Source organism: Amorphotheca resinae, assembly GCF_003019875.1.
Source record: "Amorphotheca resinae ATCC 22711 unplaced genomic scaffold M430scaffold_4, whole genome shotgun sequence".
NCBI classification, from domain to species: domain Eukaryota; kingdom Fungi; phylum Ascomycota; class Leotiomycetes; order Helotiales; family Amorphothecaceae; genus Amorphotheca; species Amorphotheca resinae.
In genome coordinates, this window is record NW_020194474.1 from 410,346 (window position 1) to 431,065 (window position 20,720).

Genomic DNA, 20,720 nt, shown 5'->3' on the forward strand with positions numbered 1-20,720 from the left:
TTACAGAAAATGTAGCCTCGCGAGAAACCACGCCTTTGATTGGCTGAACGCCAGCGGCCGACTTTTAGCTCCACCAAGCAAGAAACAACTTCAGCAAAACATTTGCCTTGTTCAAGTATCAAAAGTGGTCGCCATCATGGCCTCCACTGTTCCTCAACCAACTCTCTCCTTTCCCCGGGAGACCTTTGCGAAGCTCTCTCCTCACCCTTATCTCCTCGCACATCTCCAACCCACCTCCTCAGATTCTACTCCGACGCGCGCAAACGGGCGATCACCGACCCAATTTCGTACAGCGCATGTTAACAATGGCTCCCTCACCCACGCCGAAGGGAGCGCGGTGGTGCGAATAGGGGACACAACTGTTGTCTGCGGTATTCGCGCTGAGATATTGCTTGCCAGCAACGCAGCAGGATATCGCGTAGATAAAGCAGTAACAGCCCCATCGTCGAGAGACGGATACAATGAAGCCAAAGAGCTCGATTTACTGGTTCCGAATATTGAGTTGGCGACGGGATGTTCCCCTGCTTTTTTACCCGGCCAACCTCCAAGTACATTGGCACAAAGTCTAAGCACAAGGGTCTATACGCTGCTCCATTCGAGCGGGTTAGTCGATCCCGAGGACTTGAGGATCTGGTACCAGCCGCCAGATCTTAGAGATCCGGATGAGATGGAAGACGAAGAGCCAGATGCGGTAGAACCTGAAGTCAAGGGGTTTTGGACACTGTATATCGACATTCTGTTCATCTCACTTGATGGAAACCCTTTCGATGCGGCTTGGGCCGCTGTTGTGTCTGCGCTGAACAACGTTCGATTACCCAAAGCGTCCTGGGATCCAGACCGGCAGATGATTATTTGTGATGACTCTGTAGTAGAGTCAAAGAATCTCCAGCTAAGGGGAATGCCGCTTGCTGTCACGGCGTTAGTGTTCAAGTCCAAGGAACAGGCTCGAGGAGGGGAGAAGAAGTACTGGATCCTGGTCGATCCTGATACGTTCGAGGAAGGGTTATGTGATGAGTCTGTCACGGTTGTAGTAGATTGCTCAAGTAGCACTACGAAGGTGTTGAGCATTTCGAAGTCTGGCGGAACGATTGTAGGGAGGGAGGAGATGAGGGAAATCGTCGACTTGGCAGCGACGAGGTGGATTGATCTCAGCCAGCTTCTGAAAGGTTGATTGATCATCCGGTTGGTTCAAGCATAAGCACGCCCGCAAACCACGCACGCAATACCAAGTTCAGCGGCATATACCTTCAGCAATGCTGTAGGAGGTTCCTGACCCGGACGGCGTTATCCTCATGGAAGTTACATGTCCGTCGTCAGCTACACTGACTGGTACTTGCCCCAGCCGTCGGATTGCATCAGAATGCCCGACGTAGCTTCACGGATGTATCTTCGCGGTTCTATTCATCTAGTTATTAGAATAGAATATGACGCCAGAAGCTCATTCGGCAGCAAAATAATACCCCCCCAAAAAATACGTCTCATATCAGTCATGTATATATGTGACTTCAAATAGATGGCTCTTTGGCAATCCCACAAGTCCGCGGCTCTATCAATGACTGAATAGTGATGAAAACTTGAGAAATACGAGATGCTTTGGATGTTGTTAAGTTGCTTAGAAATGGATGATAGGCTTATTCAACCTCTTCCGGCGTCTTAGGCATTGCGTTCTGGTTTTCTTCTATTTGGAAATCGTCATATCGATTTATACTGGAAAATCCTTAAAAGCCTGAGATCATACACTTTATTAGCATTGTACTCAGATATAAGTCTCCATTCTTCTGAGACCTTTCTATTTCAAGACATTTATTCGTCTATTGGTAAAGGCTTATTTTTCCCTTAGCATAAATACTTGTCTATTCAAATAAAAAATGCCTTCCAATTTCCAACCGTCCTTTGTATACGAGTAAATTGGAGTAATCCAAACAAACACTGGTAATATCCAAGAAATTCCATATCGTCATTCCTAGACTGATAAAAAGAACCCCCCTCAAAGAAAATAAGTGGATTTAAAAGATTGAGTATCGCTACTCTAACCTACAGTTTCAAGAGTTTTTGATTGCAAGTTATTTCTATCAGGGAGAGACTTGGGTTTAAATCATTATACCATATCCTTGAGAGTTAGCCAACTGATACCGAAGGCTGTAGCTATATCTTGACATCTCCCCCTTAAGCTCAAAACACACAGGAGTGCCGGAAATCACTAACCGATGACGACCATGAGTTTTATTGCAGCACCGCCTAGTTTGTCTCTGTTAGAGCCGAGAAAGAGTCCCTCTCAATATAGATATCCTCACCTACTGGTTTAAAGATTATAGAGTATATCACAAGGCTTCTAGGCCTTCTTGCGCTTGTATTGATATCTTGTCATCGATGAGATATCATAAGATCGTTGGAAGCGCGCTGTGGAGCGACTCCTTTGCTTAGCGAAATCCCCCCCTTCTCTCTCAAACTCCCTTACGCAAGTTCTGTTCTGTAGGTATCTCTCATCGATTCTTAAGTCAATATGTTTTAGCTGGTAAAAGCAATGATTACGTATAATTCGATCAGTCCATATCTACCTTACCTATCTTCTAAATTTCTAATATATATTTCTCTATCTAACCCCGTCACCCCAACGATACTGTACACTGTATCCCTATTATAACCTAGAGTAAAAGCTCTCCTACCAGTTGCCTCGTGTTGCTATCAAATATTCTCTTTGTCTCTCACCCCTCATGTTGTAACGCCCTTCAACCGTTGAAAAAGCCCATGAATGCTTGCCAACTCTTCAGCCCTCTGATTAACAATCAAAACCCATAGCCCAAGCTAGGCAGATAATCGAGAATTCAATATTGATTTCGCAGTATATTGAAGAGCCGTTGATGGAGATAGATTACTGTTGTCCTTATGCTTCAGCATATATATACCCCTTAGGCAACGTCTTAAGCTGGTATCAGCGCCATGTCACCATGTGTATAGTCCACGCTCTGCTTAAGGACTCCTCGATGAGACACCTGAGCTTTTGTAGAATAAGGTAGTTTGAAGGTCGGCATCGAAGGTATAGAGGTGTCTCTGCAATCCAAAAGTTAGCTAAGTCGATTTCTCCTCTCTCATGACACGGATAAGGGATAATACTTCGCACATTTGCTTTCTCGATTCTTCTATTGTTGATTTACATACCTTTTGTATTACTCCCTTCCTCCCTTCCTTCTCCCTCGCGTGTCTGTCGAAGAGAAAAGAACCTCGCGTTGAGGGAGCCTAAATATCTCAGCAACTCGAGGGGAGGTTGTCAACGCTCCCCCGAAGATCCGAAACGCATAGATTCTTTCATACAATAGCACTCCCTCTTAATACTAGCTCTTGGGGCATTACTTATCCTATTTTAAAAGACTGGTAACGCTTGCGTGGAGATCATGGTGTCGAAGTTTCGAAGCCGACCCTTTGCGTTTCAGGGGCCGCAGTCGTTAATGCTAAACGGTTAAGACAGTTTCGGGGCTTCAAAGTCGTGAAAAATAGGAAAGAAGGGGATTTATGGGTGATAGATGAGTGGTAGGAAGTGCGTCTTTGTTAGAAGTGCTGTTGTTTTGATGTTAAGGGTGGGCAGGGGTTAGGTGATGGATTATGGTAGGATTGGGGAGTATGGATACGAGGATACGGAAGTTGCTTCACTACTCTGCATACACTTGTTCAGTTGCCTGGGCTCCCTGGGAAGAAGCTGAGTGTTATGCTAAAGATAGGAGGTATGTCTTGATTCTCTTCTTTAGCAGTAAGTATAGAGATTGAAGCCTGGACAGGACGCTGCTGAATGCAACTTTTACCAGACGCCAGTGATGCGAGTATTATGACCGTCGACACCTAGCTAATGTAAAGCTAAATATCTCGAAGAGAGATTTTAGGCATTCTTTCAGACAACTAAAAGGAAAATCTTAAAGAGCATCTTTAATAGCAGACCGATTTGGAGATCTTGACTCTTTCTCCAAGGACTCTACGTCTTTGAGATGGTCTTTCTTTCCAATACTGTGTACATCAATCAGCTCGGCTCCAGCCATCTAGCTGCCACAGGAGGGTTACTCCCTAGATCCAGGCTCCAAGCTCTTACCCTACTGACTACCTCTACAGTCGACTCTACAGAGAGAATTGATATTCACACACCAAAGGTTCTCATCTCCTGGTGTGCTCTAGATATGGAAGTCACCCGCGGCCAGCGGACCTGCAACATACGGATGGCGACAGTTTGCAGAGCCACTAATGTGAGTGAAGAGTCGCCACAGAGTTGCAATCAATCAATCACCCGAGCCTGTTGCTTGGCCTATGTGATACATAGTATACAGTAGGACCCAGTCCAACAGCCTGAAGTAGTTCTAGGCCTTAGTAAAGACAGCCTGACCAAAACAAAGAGGGAACGAGGCGCGTAGTAACATCCGGTTGAAGGGATATGGCTTTAGGGTTGGCTCCATCGATGGGTGACTGATTCGCCATCTGAAGTGGCTTTGGCAAGGCCTCGGGGACTATGAGACACTGAACACATGTGGATTCACTTTGACATAAAAGATAGGAGCAGTCCTGCTCTTTGGAATACTAAACGAAGGAAACCAACAGCTAGAACGTTGTCTTTTCAGCGGCAGATGATGAGTCTCCCGTTGAACAAGCAGATTCACAGAGTACAGTATCAAACTGTTGTGTTGACTTTGTTCCTTGGAAGCGCTCGGACACCTGGGGCAGGAGAGCGCGGCTGCATGGCTGATGTTGGCTCGACGGAAGTGACACCGGCCGCATCGCATGTGCAGAACAACGAGGCCTCGCACCTAGGTAGCAGAAACTTGCGCACTCCTGATTGCATCAAAATGACTGCAAGGTAGAGGAGAATTCATGCTGGCAGACTGCAGATATTCTGGATTTTCGAATAGTGGAGTAATCGAATTACAACGGGGATTTCCATTACAAAGGGGTCAACGGTGTGACGGCTCAGGAGAAGCTTGGCAGCCTGGGGTTTGAATCTGCAAGGATACTTCAACCTTTGAAAACTGGGGAGCCGTTATGTTAGCCCTAGTTTTCGGAATATTTATCTGTTGATATGTCGATCGAAGTTCGATTAGCGGTTTGAACCCTACTCATAACTCGCGAAGCTATGAGCTCAAAATAGATGACTTCAACTATTCTTGAGAAAAGGATCCGCTGCCTATCCTTCCTATAAGGGGGAAGAGTCCGAGAGCAAACAACAACTCGTTGGTGGCCATGTTTGTTGGCATGGGGTTCCAAGTTCCTAATGTACCCAGTAGGGGCGCTCCGTAAAACTGATTCGAGATGGGCCTTGATCTGGAGCCCCGCCCCCGGCTGAAGTGTCCGAAAGGGATGGAATAATCGGCACTCCATTCGTATGTAACTGGGCGGCTTGTAAGTTGTACCACGGTATGTCTTGCTGGCCCGGGCTCCCTTCATGCGGCACTCTATAGACCCTATGCCTAGTGACATACTAGTTTACGCGGCGATGTTGCATCTGAAAAGCGGTCGAATTGAAGCGAAGATATAAAAGACGTTGATATAGGTGGGTGGCAAGGGCAAGGACAGGGCACCCAAGCACACGCGGAAAAGCAATCAAATCCCTAACGGCGAAGCGCGCAACTTCGGATTCGTAATAGGAACAATAAGGCTCTGTAATTGTATCCAACATCGCGCTGATTCTGAACTGAGTTCTACCTGCGTAAAGTTGGAACGTTCCTTGCGGTCTTGCTTCTTCTTGGGTTTGATGAGGATTAGGGGCGTCAAGGCTTGTTAACCTGGATTTTGTACTCCGTATGATGGCTGAGATTAATACCATGATATCTCATGAGTCATGAGGCGAAGTCGTATAAGGATAACGAATCAGTGTTTCCATGAGGGGTATAAACTGGGGCCCGTCCGAGAGCAATACTGTACTGAGGATCATATTATCCGGCATCTGACCATGCACCGGTATTCCTACCAACCAAATGACAAAGATATATACCTCGGGAAGATCTTTTGACTGACAGACGACAGTGGGCCTCAGTTAGTTTTGACGGAAGATCAACTCCCGCCGGTTATCCCGGCTGACAGGTGTTGTTGCTCTTGCAGATATCCTAGCCGAACATCATTGATCAAATATATGAGGATCTTGGCCATCCCATGTGGCATTTGCATCCAACGGAGGCACAAGAAGAAAAAGGTTCCCTTTGGGCACGCGGACATTTATGTTGAAATGCATCTTGTGAGTGTTGTGGCCTTGTGCCCATGGCGTGCGAAGTTCCAGCCCGAGTTTGTTGCCGCCAAGGGCCCAGACAGACGGGGAAACGGTAAGATGGCTCAAAAGAGGGTGCGGACGCATCCATACTCCATAGACAGACAGGATTGAAGTGCGTTCAGGAGGCGCCTTATACAGCCGTCATGCTGGTAGGCCCTCTTATGCTTACGGGGGTGACAGACAGCATGTTTCGTTCTTTTGGAGAGGGAACTTTCGATAGCAGGCAGTGGGAGGGCACGATGCCGGTTCATCTATTTCCTGCAAGAACGTAGAAGCTTGTCCTGGAAGGGCGGCCTCGACATGTGCGTGTACATGATACACACAGTTTGTAGAACGTGAGTTAGCTGCATAGCAACGCAGGAGGCCTTGGCTGAGTGCCATGCAATTATTTCCCATGACAGCGGGCAAGGTCCGGCACCCCCATGTGATCATCCTGAGGCTTGAGCATCCTACCCCTTCCACTGTCCATGGGGCGCGGGTTGCTGCGAACGGGCGATCACCATCCATCCTGAGACCAGCCAGCCCCTGGAGATTTCGAGTAAAATGGGGTCCATGACGACGTGTATCGGAGCTGAATCTGCGGCCGCTGGAAAGGGGCAGGCTAGCAGATCGAGCATTGATCCCGAATCCTTTCTTCGAATCTGTCCCAACCCCATGAGGCTGGTCTACCGATCTCTTTCATGTATCCTCCTCCCAGCCCCCCCTTGAAGCTCCACGAAGCCTCCCTGGCACTCAATGTTCGCCTCAGGAGCCCGGGCAGGAAACGGATGTTAGACTGCATTCATAAACGAGGAGGCAAAGGGGCCACCTAGAGGCTTTGCGGTGGATCGAAGCAGGTAAGGCTCATCAGTGATAGCTTGGAGAAGAAGCATCTCCGAAATGACCACGAGACAACCACAGCTATTTCCCCATCTTGTCCCACCCTGCCGCGCCGCCGCCGCATGCCATGTTACTGCGACAGACGATATACAGACGGCTTCGTAGGGGCTTTCAGACCCATGTCCATGGTGCCGACCATGTGCAGTCGGCACATGGTACTGTGGTAGAGGCTGAAGGTATCTATTGGATAGACAATACGGACTCAGTAGAGAGTCGATGAGGCAAGATGGGTGACACTTCCCACAACTTCTGCGGCTTCAGGCCATTCATGCGCCCAGGCATAATGATCCGGCAGTACAGCGACGACAAGGGGAGGGCTCCAGCGTTGAGGTTGGCGTGGACAGGGATAACGGCAATGACATTGACATTGCCATTGCCATGGGTATATTATCGTCGCTGGATGCGTTTGCGTTGTCATGATCTAGATATCTTTTTACCTCCTTTATGCCATTGCTACCGATCTGTAGTAGTTAAGCGAGACTACAGCCATTTCCCGGAGACCTTGTTGCTTGGAGGAGTTGACTTCTTACCTAAACACAACCTCAGTCTTCTCCAAATGGGCCAGACAGTGCAGACACTCACTGTTGGGAGCGAATAATGGATAAGACGAATCTCTCCACCGGATGCCCCATCATTGGTTGGGGGAGCAGAGGGCGTCAGGGCATTGGGACGCCAGTGTTCCATCGCAACCCACAGGCCGGGAGATCGAGTTTCACTTCGCGATCAGTGCCAGGATGATCATCCGGACTTGTCACTCACGTCAATGCAGCATTTCGCAGCATGGCAGCAGGGCAGCTCTGCAGCATTGATTGCAGTCTGCAGCATTGCCGCAGCCTCTTGTATGGCGTCCACGGCTCAAGACTCGAGACTCCAGGGAAAAAGCGAGTGGCAGCGCCTATCACAGCGCACGTGTATCTAAGCCGGTGGAGTCTTTTGCCGTATGGGGTTCTGTACGGTTCTGTGTCCACCCGTCTCGACTAGAGCCTCTACGCCTGTGTTGATTTTTATTGCAGGATTGTCTGACCGTTGACGATACTTGTCCCCGTCGGTTGACGATTACCCCTTCGTACGAGGTCCTCCGAACCGATCCACCCGTAAATGAGGCCTCGAGAAGCCCATGGCGTCGTGGCGTTGTGGTGTGGGGTTCTCTCGCCGGGCCCTTTGGCGCATTTCCACTATTCCAGTAGTGAGAAAGCAGATGCCCAGGCCCCCAGAGGACCAGCCGCCCAGCCGCCCAGCCACTGAGAGCCACCGGGGCTACCAGGGCCGCCATCTCGGAGCACTCTCCCTGAAAATTCCTTCCACCTGTCAAATGCCAAGATCTGCAGAGGGATCAACATTGGCGCTCTTTAGCTCTTCGTTAACCCTTCACATGATGGCATGGGTCCCTGTCCGCGGGCGTCGACGACGGGGTCCAACTCGCTCCAACCCCGGACATGCTGCCCAGGGATAGACAGATGTGCGCAAGGATCCCGTAGCCGACGAAGGTTCGTTTCCCTCGTGTGCCGCATCTTGCTGTCCACAGTTACTACGGAGACTGCACTTAGCCTGTGTGACAGGAGCAAAGCGGACATCATCAGCTCCACGCGATGTCACAGGCAGCCTGCCGTGGAAGACTACGGAGTACGGAGGAAGAGACACAACAGGCTGGCTCGACTAGCTGAAGAAAGGCGAGTACAGCACCTAGAGGCGCCGCTTCGCTAAGTTTACACAAGTGGGCGTGGGAGGGCGACAGGCAAAGGACCAGCATTATTTAATGTAGAAGCAGAAAGGTGGAGTTGCTGTGTCTGGAATGATTATTGTTCCTGCGGGCACAACACAGGCCAAATGGGGATCTACGAGTCCCTACGTTTCACGATGATCACCCTGGAACATCTACGTACCTTACAATCACATCAGACACTCCAAGGGCCGAGTGGGTAAGCCTCTGCTTCTTATTACTACAGTACAAAGGGCGAGTAGCCTCCACGCAACAACCCGCTCCCTTGCGCCGGCTTCAATAAATTCAGAGCAACGGCCCACGGGCCGGAGACGAGAGGAGAACAACGTGGTTGACAGGCGCAGCCCCTTCGAAAATCGAATGTTCGTGCCGGTTAGCAGGGCTTCTAGAGCGTCTCTAGCCAATGATCTAATTAAGTATTAATTCCGAGCGGGTCGCTCGCTGATCTCCCTGGTTCGCAGCCGTTGGCGTCCTCCTGATTGTAGAGCCGTCGTCGTGCTAGAGGAAGATCTACACCACCAAAATCCGCTTTCCACTCTCCACTCTCGAGGCCTTTCACCCCCCGAGAAACCTGGCAGCGGACAGCGGCTTTATGAGAGATAAGAAGAGCGTCGCCGTCTCCGTGCCTCTGCGGCCCGTCTCTCGTGTGTGCCGATCAAATAAAACTCTCCGGCTTCTCCGTTCTCTGATTCTGAACACCCATGGCATAATAGACCCTGGGTCATATCATCCAAACTTTGAATTACCACGGCGCTCGCACCCTCAACGCGAGACTCCGCCCATCGTGACGATCGCTGGAGTTGGCTGGCGAGAATCACACTGGAGTCTGAACCATTGCTAGCTGTCTGGCAGAAATTCATCCAGTATACCCAAGCAAACCCTCATCTCAGCTTGCTCATCAGCTATAGCCCATTCCACCAACAGAGCGTGAGCTTCTTGGCTGAGGTCGGGAGAGAAGGAGGAGGAGAGAGGCCTCCAGAGATCTCTGGCTCGACTGTAGATCGGCACAGGAGGGCCCACATACTCTCGAGAGAAAGGCATACTTTGCCCACGTCGAGGTGGATTGCCGGTAGCAGCCAAGACACAAAAGCGACCGTTTTGCGGGCAGATCGTGTCTTCGCTCCTGACTACTACGCACCAGAGCGCTTCCGTCACCCTCGTCTCAAGTGTCCCCCTAGAGTCCTGGACCGTTGTCAAATCCTAGCCCCAAACACCTGGGGTGACAGGCAAGGCTCCCTCCCAGAATCCGAGGGCCTGTACCATACGCCTTGAACGGGTTTTGCTCCGAGGCCTGTCTGCAGTCGACAAGCATTAACGTCTAGCCGACGGATACCCATTGCCTGTAGAGGACCCCTCCCACGGCTGCGAGGGTAACGGTTTTCGCAGGCATCATAACTTATCACATCCTGACCTCTCCCCTCCCCTCGAAAATCCTGAAAATCATCCTCTCACATCCCACTCGAGCACACACTTCCGGCTGCACTACGGCCAAGAGCTTCTCCGTAAGGCCTGTCCTGCTCTTGAGCCGATCACCCTCAACTGTCAACTATAATTATTACGCCAGGCTTAAGCCTTTGTGGCATCTTAAGTCGCAGTCCCGGAGGCGACCCACTCCAATTTGTGACAGCATTGCTCAGTACTTGAGTGGTTGACCAAGGATCCTCTTGGGGCGATTTGCGCCTGATCGCCCACACACCGTTTCCGGGAGATCTGATAAATAACCTCATTCCTACCTCACACCCTTACGAAAGAACGTAGCTCAATCAGATTCCTCTATCCCACACGCCCAAGTCCACACCCACCTTCGAAGGCCTGGGATTCACATAGATGCGGACAGGAGGCCAACACTCTAACTGGCACTGATATCTGAAGCCTCGCATCCCCAGCCGTCTGTGAGGGCTGCATATTCGAAGTACAAATCAAGGAAAACAAAGCACCAGTCCGAACTTCACCACCAAGTCTCATCAAACCGTCTATTCTTTCGTCAACGCGACCAACATATTCAATATAACAATTCGCAGGCCTCGACCGCTCTTCGGGTTCTCACAGGTCATGAATCTCTCCAGTTTGGTACACGCTGGTAGACACCAAGGAGAACAACAGCACTTCATACACTACAACCCAAGACCGCAGCAAATCATGGCATCCTCTCTGGTAGCAAATCCATATACAACTCAGCATCTTCCTCAGAACTCTTCTTACACATATGTCACCGCTCCTCAACCACCCCCATCGCCTCCTGTAGACGAGGCCTCGAAATGCTCTCTCCCATCTATATCAAGTCTTCTTGGAGGACTCCCCAATGAATCGAATCCACGAGAACCGGCCCAACAGCAAGCACCACAAGGTAAGAAAGCCGACTGAACTGCAAAGCGATCCAATCTAACACAAAAAAGTATCACAACCGCAGAAGGTCGAGTACAGACCCAGTTCAAGCCATCAATATGGCCGATCACCGGCAATAAGTACTCGAGGTGGACTCCCCCCGACCCCACCAATGCACTCAGAGTCCGGTTTTGACGACCGACAATCCCCCTCTGCGGCATCGAACTCTGGATATTCAGTTGTCTCAGCGCCAAGTTACTACTATGGGCCTTCAGCAATCAACAACGGGGAGTCTCAGGCTCAACGGCAACCCACCTCGTCCGTGCCGCGAAGACTCTCAGCACCGGTGCCCTACAGTCAACCATCGTTCAATGCGTCTCAATATAATGCGAGCCAAATGAGCTCCTACTACTCAAGTCCAATGCAGTCGACACCCCCGCAATCACAGGTTTCTGGGCTGTACTATCAGCGGTCCCTTCCTCAGGTTTGTTTCCAACCTCTCATGTACTGTGAACAGCCACTAACTTCCTCCAAGCAATTCCCGCCACCATTGATGCCGCTTTCTGTGACTGTCACTCCGTCATCTGGTGCGAACCCTTGGCAACATCACCACTACATCTCGCCATCATCGGCTGCAGCATTCCCCCAGTCGCAGGATCGGTACATCTGCCAGACTTGCAACAAGGCCTTTTCTCGACCATCAAGCCTGCGAATTCACTCGCACTCGCACACGGGTGAGAAACCATTCAAATGTCCGCACCAGGGCTGTGGGAAAGCCTTCAGCGTGCGGAGCAACATGAAACGCCACGAACGGGGATGTCACACATTAGAAAGCAGCGCGCTGCTGCACATGAGGGACTGAAAACGGGGCAATTGCTGTGCTATGTATAAAAGTGGCGGTCTTCACTTTCTCCTTCGACTTTGTCTCATCAACGGCGGTGGCTTCTTCAGTCGCTTATACCCACTCGTTATTTCCTTTGTCACTTGCTACAGGCACTGTTCATCATGAGAGCGGCGTTCGGGAATCGAGGCAGCCAGCATTTACACGGGCGTTACGGATACTTACCGGGCCTCTCGAGAGGAGGCTCGAGGGACATGATTATGTTTGTTTGATAAATAAGAGGAGAGGCAAAGAAGGATCGACGGGAATCCCGAGATGTAGATATCTAAGAGAAGAAAAACGAAACGAAGCGATGCTTGCAGGTCCATCATCCTTCTCTGCTGCGTGGCAGAGATCCAAGGCTGTCTGAAGCTGGATGATTGCAATGGAATAGAGCTACTACAATGAACGAATAAAAACAAAGATACATGATGAGAACAGAGTTTATGCGAAATACTGTGCTATGTGTGCTGTGTTATGCTACGATTTTGGGAAAACCAGCCAATATCCATTGCTACTCCTGCTCCCCTTACAATTGAACAATCCCCAGGTTTCTCCCAAATTCCAATCTTCTATCATCTACGTGTCTACGTGTCTACAGGGCGTCCAGCACACGATACCTCCTTCCCCTTACACTTCCTTACTGTAAATCTCCATCCCAGCTCATCATCACCCAGGAATCAGGAGAACCATGCATGCCCATCTCAACCACCGGCGCATAGCGAGCGACGTTCCTCAACGCCAAGCACCCAAGCTTCCCCCCTCCGACGCACGGCTCCACTTCCCTCCCTACGCTTCCTTACAAGTAGTAGTATAGTCGTAGTAGTAGGAACGGAACAACAACGTGGATACGGGCCAGCTTACGAATATCCTCGTTCCCAGGGGAGCGGGCGAGAGCATCCCCGGCGCCGCTCACCGTTGAACACCGCGGATCCGCATCCGATCCGCACAGGGAGGGCGCCCCGGCCGGGCTGCTGTTGAACGGGTTCCGTTAGTTAGGGACTTGGTTATGGAAGTGGTATGGTATGGGTATAATAAGGGGGGCCCGGATGGAACCGTATATTTAGTAGCGGCGATGATGGAGCGAGGACTACTCAGGAGCCAAGGGGTTCTGGAAGCCTTGGAAGGAAAAAAAGGGGATCGGCGCGAATAATGACTATCGCGCGGAGATTGGACGCGTATGGAGGGACGGCTGTGGAATAACGCTCCGGAAGAGGAGCCTATTACCTGATCTGGTAAGTAAGGGAGAGGTGGAGTTAGAGTGGAATGGTCGTGGTGGCTGTGTACTGTACTTAGAATGTCTTGTTTCTTGGGACCGAAAATGGTGGTTTGTTTAGGCCTTTGTTTCAGTATCAATCAACCATCCAGTTGGACGGCGTGCTCTTCGTAAGTTCGTATAGAGTAATAGAAGCATAGAAGCATAGATGATGGAGCGTGGAAAGGCAGGCATAGGCCTGCAGCCCTATTCCCTCCCCCGGGCCGGCCGGGCCTAATATCAGTAGTCGAGTGTTATATTGGGGAGGGATTTCCGATCCCGAATCCTTCGCAGATCTTCCTCAACGCTCATTGCGAATTCCGTGGCTTACTGTATAAGCAGCGGCCTCACATCCAAACTTCTTTGTTTAATTCCTTTACTTGTCATATGCAACTATCATGCGAGATGTCTTGCTTCGACGTTATGCCCTATTGTCATTGGCTCATAATATGCGAACTGCGGGAGCTGCTGGAGTTGACGTTGAGAGAGTTTGCATAGCGGGGTTGTCCCTGTCTGCTCTTTTCCCGCCAACTGCGCGCATCGCTTAAGCGGAATCTGCAGAGGGTTCTGAGAAAGGGGTATCCTTGTATCCTTGTAGGCACGCATGAACTGTATCTGCGAAGAAACATTGTTGGTGCTGTGGCTGGCTGGTTACGACTTTCGCAGAATGGCCTTTGAAGTGTACCGCAATCATTCTGGCTGCGTCTCATAGAAGTAGAAGCAGTGATCGATCACGGGTGAGAGCAAAGACGTCCTCGACGAGGCTCTTCTCATACAGATGTGCGTCTGGCATAACGCGACGACATTCGATTCGTAATACAATTGCATTGCCTTTCGTCTCTTTGACTTCGGGGCACATAGCCACATTCCTCTATTTCTTTGATCGTCAATCTTGACTAACGATTAATGGGCGCGGGGAGCTCCAGCTACTTCGTAAAATTTCAATGCATCAATCCGCCGCTATTGCGTACTAACCTTCGATGGAGGATCCCAGATCCAAGTCACACTTCGGATAATTGGAGACCGACTTGCGGAGCTCGTCTTGAGATGCGGCATGTTTGAGCTCTTTTATGGACAGTCCGACTCCTGGGCATTGGGACGGCGTCGAACTGTACCATGGCATAGGAGACGCAAGGTCTAGATCCCGCATAACAACAAAGGATGACCCTTGGAGGAATGACGGGCGGGGACGGGTAGGCATGAGAGACCTAAGCGTGAAGATCATGCGGGGCGTGATGAAACGGCGCATGTTGGAGTTTTGCGGATGCAAGTTTGGAGCGACACATGCTTTTTGGGGTTTGCCGGCGGAAACCGACGATAGGATTCAGAGGATTGAGGGGTGAAATAGATAGCGGTAAAGAGGAGATGAATTATAGAGGGATGATGGAAGGAGAATGTGTTGGATTGGGTAGGGGATGGATTTGATCTGGATAAAATTGTATGAGGTTGAAGTAGAGACCCGGAGAAACGGATTTGAAGGGGGGAAAAAAATGAAACCACCAAGATCTTCCTGGATCTCAGGAATTCAACAATCGTGTTGAGGGAGATGAAAGATTGCTGGAAATCTCGGGAGGCCATTGCATATCTGAAGCCCCCTGATCAGCTCAGTGCAAGGACAGCTCCATTAGGAAGCTCGAATTGTACTCCCCAACATCAGCACACCACCAGAGACAAATCTCTCTGTCCTTAGCTTCGGTCTCTTTTCTCGGGAACCAATGGTCTTGCTTTATCATTCCAATGGAGGGTGCCATGTTGAGGAGACTCAGGGAGTAGTAGGTAGGAAATGGGGGCATATCGTGTACTTGACCGGCCTGTTAAGGGTCGGGTTCAAGTTAAGGCCCTCGTACAGTTGGTATATATCCGGAAAATCCATTGCACTGCTTCTGGGATATCAACCGCATTGAAGCCTCCATACCAGGACATTTGTGAGGTTAGCCAGAGAGTTGTCATGGAAAAGAGGAGACTCATGATGGGCATGACCTGGGCCTTTAGCCACACTGGATGAATTGCTTCAATGAACATACTGCACTGGGCAATATATCCGGCTATGCTCACATGTTCACGGAGTTGGGATCTCATCGGTCTAACGGTCGACAACCACAATCATGTCTGCAGCGGGGTGCTTTTGAGAAGGCCCATGCCTCGGTCCTCGGGGTCTTATCTCCCAGACGTACAATATCGACACTTCGTCCACCGGACTGACATATGAAAGCATTGGTTGAACAATCCTCGTGGGTTTCAATCGCATCGTTTGTTGAGCACGCGAGTAACCGGGATAGAGTAGGGATGTAGTGATGGAAGAATGCTCGGCGCTACCGTCCAGCACCCAAACCATAAAGGCAACTTGCTAGAAACTCTCTCAGAATGGCCGCTCAGCTGATGTCGAGGTGGTTCTCTATGGAGGCATCCCTTCCGCCGATGTTGCAAGGGGGGTCTTTCGAGTGCGGGCAAAGAGGATTGTCTGGGAGGTCCATCACAGCTCAACGCCGGGAAGCCGCTGGTTGTCGTCGTTCCTACGCCTCTGCTGGACGAGATCTTCTCTCCGAAGAGGCTCTTGAATCGAATATGCAAATGCACGGCGGGCCGCAAGGTTTCAGACCTAAGCGCTATGCAAACCCCAGATCGTGGTCAGGTAAGGGGAGAGGCCGTCAGCGTTTAAGCAGCCAGTGATCGATGAAGCCGCAGCCCGCGCCGTCTCTGTATGAACGTCGGAGGCTTCAAGAGGGTGTCCTCAAAACCCGGGCCTGCGGGAAAAAGCAGAAAAGCGCTCGTATATTAGGAAGACGGCCCATCCCGTCAATTGGCCTCTGCTGATCCCTTCTTTTCTGTTTCAAAAAAGATATCAGAAAAGACAGAAAAAGAAAAGAAAAATCCAGAAAAAAAAGAAAAAGTTTCGCCAGCAATTGTGGTCCGCCGTCCCCCCTTGCCTTGCCTTCCCCAGCCTACAGTAGCCGCATCCCCCCATTATACTCCGCCGACTCCAACTTCACGACATCTCCAACAGAGGTGGAGCTCCTGCAATGGTTCAACCTTCATCTCAATTACCATGAGGTTTACAGCAACTTTGCAGCTCTCTGTGAGGGTGTCGTCGCCTTCGTTAAATACTCTGCTCCCTAGCCGCCGCTCACCCCTCCCCGCTCCCCAACCGCCATGGCATCCCCAGCGAACTCAGTGCCCGATACGCAGCTCGGCCTGACGAATGATGAGATTGCCTTGCTGCGCCATCACCAGCAGGCCGCTGCGTCCACCGCTGGGGGATCTTCTTCCCGTGCGGCCTCCCGCGCCTCCTCCCAAGGGCTCCTCCTCCTCGACGGATCCTCCCTCGCAGCTCTCGGCCGGCACTTCGATCGCCTGATGCAGCAGATACAACAGCGGCTCGACTACCTGTCAGAACAGTCACAGATGGTAGCGCAGCAGCAGTACGACCGGGCAGGCAATGCGATTGCGATCGCTGATGCCGAGATAGCCCGGTTCCACGATATATTAAGGCAGATCGACGAATTGGAGGTTGATTTTGATCGGATAAGGCATATTAGGGACATAGTACGGGCTTACAGGCAGAGGGTGGAGGATATGGAGCAGGAGGTTGAGCGCAGCGGCCCCAGCGGGCGGCATCGGCATCACCATCATGGAGAGAGCGCTGGAAGCTCCAGTCGGCGGCATCATAGGCACTAGTTGGCCTTTGAATTTGAGAGTATGGAATACTTAGGAACTGCCGGGATATGACATGGGCCACACGGCCGAGAAACAGGACGAAGGAAGGCCGATGGGATTACCAGGCCGCTTCGGATACACATGAGCAAGAGAGATAGGCCTCACGGCTGGAAGAGGGAACAGCCTCGCGGCTCACTGATTTGGCGTTGTTATTTTGATTCGGTCTTCTATGTTGCAGCATCAATACCCTAAAAGTACCTTGGGATGTCGTGACGGAGGTTGGTGGCTTTTTCTTTGATCGAATAGCTAGGTGTAGGTGCTGGATACGGATGATATATAGTAACTTTATTATCTCAAATGGTACCTACATAGGTCATATCATATATTTATAAGAGGGGTACTCTATGCAGGTAGTTGATCATTGATAACTGTCCATATGTGTAAGTGATGGAGGTATATGATCAAAGGCAGCGTAGCACGATGCAGAGCACTTCTTCTTGCGGTTTCCAAGGTTCTGCGCTATCCCTTTGGCTGTAGTCATTGCATTTAAACTTTATCAGTCTTTCTGTTTCCTAGATTTAACCCGGAACCACTGGTTCTATATGTGCGTCTGTCATGTAGGCGCAAACCTTAGTCTCGCTGCTCAGGAACTAGATGCTCTGAAAACCTTCGGCCCTATCGTATCATTTTAATTACGCAACTCTACAACGGCTGCTTGAAACTTTTAACTGGGAGATGCACAAATAAATGCTTCAATCCCCCAAAGAATCAACTCAACGCCCACTCTCGAGCATGTCCAGAAGCAGGTAAATTGAGCTCTGCTTCGAAACTTGACCATAATAAGTACGATAATAGGTAGCAGAATTTGACAGAATTCTATCCTGCCTCTGCTACTTTACTCAGACTATTTTCCCCTGAAAGGACCTTATCAGAGCGTCGTCATGTACAAGTAGTAGTCTTATGAGGTACCAGAGATTAACGAGGCTGAAAGTTATACTGCAAGGCTGCGGGGTCTTGTTCACGCTAATTCTCAGCCTTCTCGCGTAATTATCCTAGAGACGTTAGAGACCGACGCTACATGGTAAGCCTTGATAGAACGGCTCTCAGGTTCAACCTCAGATTTCATCAACAGCTACTGCGACTATCAACGCGCTGTGCTGTGCGTACCACGGCAAAGATGGCTTCGCCCGACGACGATCCCCCAACTGAAGCTGAAGTCAGTGGCATGGCGAACCTGCAGATTGAAAATGTACGAAGTTGACTCGTTTCCTCCCTTCTCTCGTCCTGATTCTCGAAGTCAGCCTTTGTTTGCCCTCACGACTTAAGTTTTTATGCGCGCTTCTCCCCCTTTGACAAAACCATTTCAAACTTTTCTTATCTAAGTCACTGACTGTTGTATTTGTTCTGACAGGCCGAGACTGATGGCGCTCCCTCTGCGACAACGAGCACACCTGCCGCGACTGGGGACAATCCAACTACACAACTCCCTATTCCAGGCGCAACGCCAGATCTAGCTCCCCAGCCTCAGGATTTTTCTGTCGTGATATCAAACAACGCGCCGGGATTCAAGTACAAATACCCCGAGGCGAAACCAACACCTCCAGGTGTTGACGATGCAGAGTGGAACAAGATCTTCACGGCTGCCGATTCTCGCTTTTACAACAAGGCCCATAAGAATGCAAACGCATCCAAGGTAAAACGAGGTACTGGTGAGACACGCGCCCTTGCCCTTCAAATGCTCCAGGAGAAGCGCGAAAAGGCAGCAGCCTCTGCGAAGGACACCGGCGCGTCTACGGGACCAGCAACTAAGACCAAGGCCCCCGCCGCAAGAAAGTCGCAACCAGCCAAGAAGGAAGCATCTACCAGCTCTCGTGAGATGAGTCCCACGACAATGGATATGGCTGAAAGAATCAAGACTGAGGGGCGCGCTCGCAAGGCTCCATCAGTCGCTGCCTCTTCCGATCGTGGGACACCCGCTCCATCTACTGCACCAAAGATGGGCAGTGCACCTCCGGCACCACCTAAGCCTCAGAAGCCCGGTCCAAAGAAGGGACCGGGTCCAATGAAGAAGAAGCAAGACAAGAAAGCACTCTCGAAAGGTAATATCGACCGTAGTCGTCTGGTTTTCTGTACGATCTACTAACTTCTCACTCTAAAGGACTCCTTGCTCCGGACACACCATCCAGCTCTCGGCAGACTAGTCAGACCCCTGGTCCGAAAAATGGTGCTTCCTCCGGCGACGAAAGCAATGACGGTGGAGAATACTGCATCTGCCGTGGCCCGGATGATCATCGCATGATGGTCTACTGCGAGGGTGGTTGTGAAGATTGGTACCATTGCTCTTGCATTGGCATTGACGAGGCCGATGCAAAGGAACTTCTCGACCGATTCATCTGCCCAAAGTGCAAAATTCCAGGCGAGCTGTTCACTACGTACAAGCCTATGTGCAGATACTTCAATGTTGGAACCTTCCTCAACCAACCCGCGTGTCGCAAGGCTGCTCGCGTTACTATGGATCCCCCAAACATGTACTGCAGTGATGAGCACCAGAACGCCTTCTGGGTGTTCGTTGCAGCTCGCGCTCGCCAGAGCAATGAGCCATCCAAGGGAGGCGCATTAAACCGCGCTGAGATCTATACCCTTCTGAAGCAGTGCAAGAATGTAGCTGAATTCCAAGCTCTGGGAGGAAAGCCACGACTTCCAAGGAAGGAAGGCGATGATCCAGGTAAGCTGCCCTCTCAAATATACTCAACCACTTAGCTAACCTGCGTAGACCGCCCGCTTGGGCTTGATTATCTCACCCCTGAGGAGGAGAAGGAGATTGAGGAGATCAAGCAGAAGAAGTTGGTCATCCAGCACAAGATCGAAGGCTATCAGAAGCAGCTGAAGCTCCTCAAGATGGTTATCGAACGTGCCAAGATTGCGGCTCAACACCTCAAGCCGGAGGTCAAGAGCATCTGCGGCTACGACAACCGTCTCTCCTTCAACGAATTCCAATTCGAGAAATGGTCGAAGACAGTCGAGGGGAGGACCGCTCTCGAAACCGGAGTTCTTGGTCCCCGAACCGCTGAGACGAAGGACATCAATGCTGCCATTCCATATCCCGGCCAAGTCATCCCCGAGCCTCCCGACGTCCCTGACATTCTCAACAACATCTGCCTCCGCCCGGAGAATCCAAAATGTCAGCATAACAAGCTCTGCAGCTGGAAAGAAGTTCACAACACCGACTTCGCATACAATATGAAGCTCCTCCGGGACAAGCTTGACAAGCTCACGATCCAGGAGATGGAGATCATTGATGATGCCGAGACACGTGAGGCCACGAAGGATTACTACTCGGATAACGTCACCATCCAGTTATTCTAGGACATGGTGCGACGGAGGTGATGGTGATTATTAGGATGGCATGTGCATATGGCGGCGTGGTGTGGCGTTTCGAGGGTCTAAAAAATGGCCGGGATATACCCAATGGAGTACGTTATGATCTGAATCGCAACACCCTCTCTATTTCCAGTGATCTTGATCGTGATCGTGATCGTGATCGTGATTCTACTTTCCCCCAGATTCCTCTCTCCCTATTCTTCGCCCAAGGGGCATTTTCTACCACTTGTCACTTCTCCCTCCTTAAACCCTCAAAGCAAACATGAACGAAAACATCATCCTACCTAAGGTACCTACCTACCTACCTTACCCTAATAACCTATCCCGCATCTAAGTAAGTAACCAAACACCATCATAATTTTGTCTCGTGTCAGGAAAAATAAAAAAA

At 50.5% G+C, this 20,720-nt stretch overlaps 6 protein-coding genes across 6 annotated transcripts; 5 read left to right on the forward strand and 1 right to left on the reverse strand.

Annotated features, from left to right (window-relative positions):
* Nucleotides 1–136: 136 nt before the first annotated feature.
* M430DRAFT_98321 (hypothetical protein) lies at nucleotides 137–1,171 on the forward strand (the record flags this gene model as incomplete). The annotated part of the gene is made up of 1 exon (XM_024870114.1): nucleotides 137–1,171. One exon carries the CDS (start codon nucleotides 137–139, stop codon nucleotides 1,169–1,171), a length of 1,035 nt encoding a protein of 344 aa, XP_024722125.1.
* A 6,844-nt stretch (nucleotides 1,172–8,015) lies between these two features.
* M430DRAFT_26508 (hypothetical protein) lies at nucleotides 8,016–8,390 on the reverse strand (the record flags this gene model as incomplete). Its single annotated transcript, XM_024865408.1, has 1 exon — nucleotides 8,016–8,390. One exon carries the CDS (start codon nucleotides 8,388–8,390, stop codon nucleotides 8,016–8,018), a length of 375 nt encoding a protein of 124 aa, XP_024722126.1.
* A 2,586-nt stretch (nucleotides 8,391–10,976) lies between these two features.
* Nucleotides 10,977–12,024, forward strand: M430DRAFT_98638 (hypothetical protein; the record flags this gene model as incomplete). Its single annotated transcript, XM_024870133.1, has 3 exons — nucleotides 10,977–11,184; nucleotides 11,234–11,646; nucleotides 11,698–12,024. The coding sequence occupies 3 exons, from the start codon at nucleotides 10,977–10,979 to the stop codon at nucleotides 12,022–12,024; spliced, it is 948 nt and encodes a 315-aa protein (XP_024722127.1).
* Nucleotides 12,025–12,498: 474 nt separating this feature from the next.
* M430DRAFT_219494 (hypothetical protein) lies at nucleotides 12,499–13,414 on the forward strand. Its single transcript, XM_024864603.1, has one exon. The coding sequence runs from the start codon at nucleotides 12,520–12,522 to the stop codon at nucleotides 13,021–13,023; it is 504 nt and encodes a 167-aa protein (XP_024722128.1). The 5' UTR covers nucleotides 12,499–12,519; the 3' UTR covers nucleotides 13,024–13,414.
* A 3,045-nt stretch (nucleotides 13,415–16,459) lies between these two features.
* Nucleotides 16,460–16,888, forward strand: M430DRAFT_75743 (hypothetical protein; the record flags this gene model as incomplete). The annotated part of the gene is made up of 1 exon (XM_024869554.1): nucleotides 16,460–16,888. A coding segment is annotated over one exon (429 nt), but the record flags the coding sequence as incomplete, so codon positions are not given.
* Nucleotides 16,889–18,086: 1,198 nt separating this feature from the next.
* On the forward strand, nucleotides 18,087–20,413 carry M430DRAFT_34018 (hypothetical protein). Its single transcript, XM_024866469.1, has 4 exons — nucleotides 18,087–18,200; nucleotides 18,363–19,050; nucleotides 19,110–19,676; nucleotides 19,725–20,413. Exons 1-4 carry the CDS (start codon nucleotides 18,129–18,131, stop codon nucleotides 20,315–20,317), a joined length of 1,920 nt encoding a protein of 639 aa, XP_024722130.1. The 5' UTR covers nucleotides 18,087–18,128; the 3' UTR covers nucleotides 20,318–20,413.
* The last annotated feature ends 307 nt before the right edge of the window (nucleotides 20,414–20,720 follow it).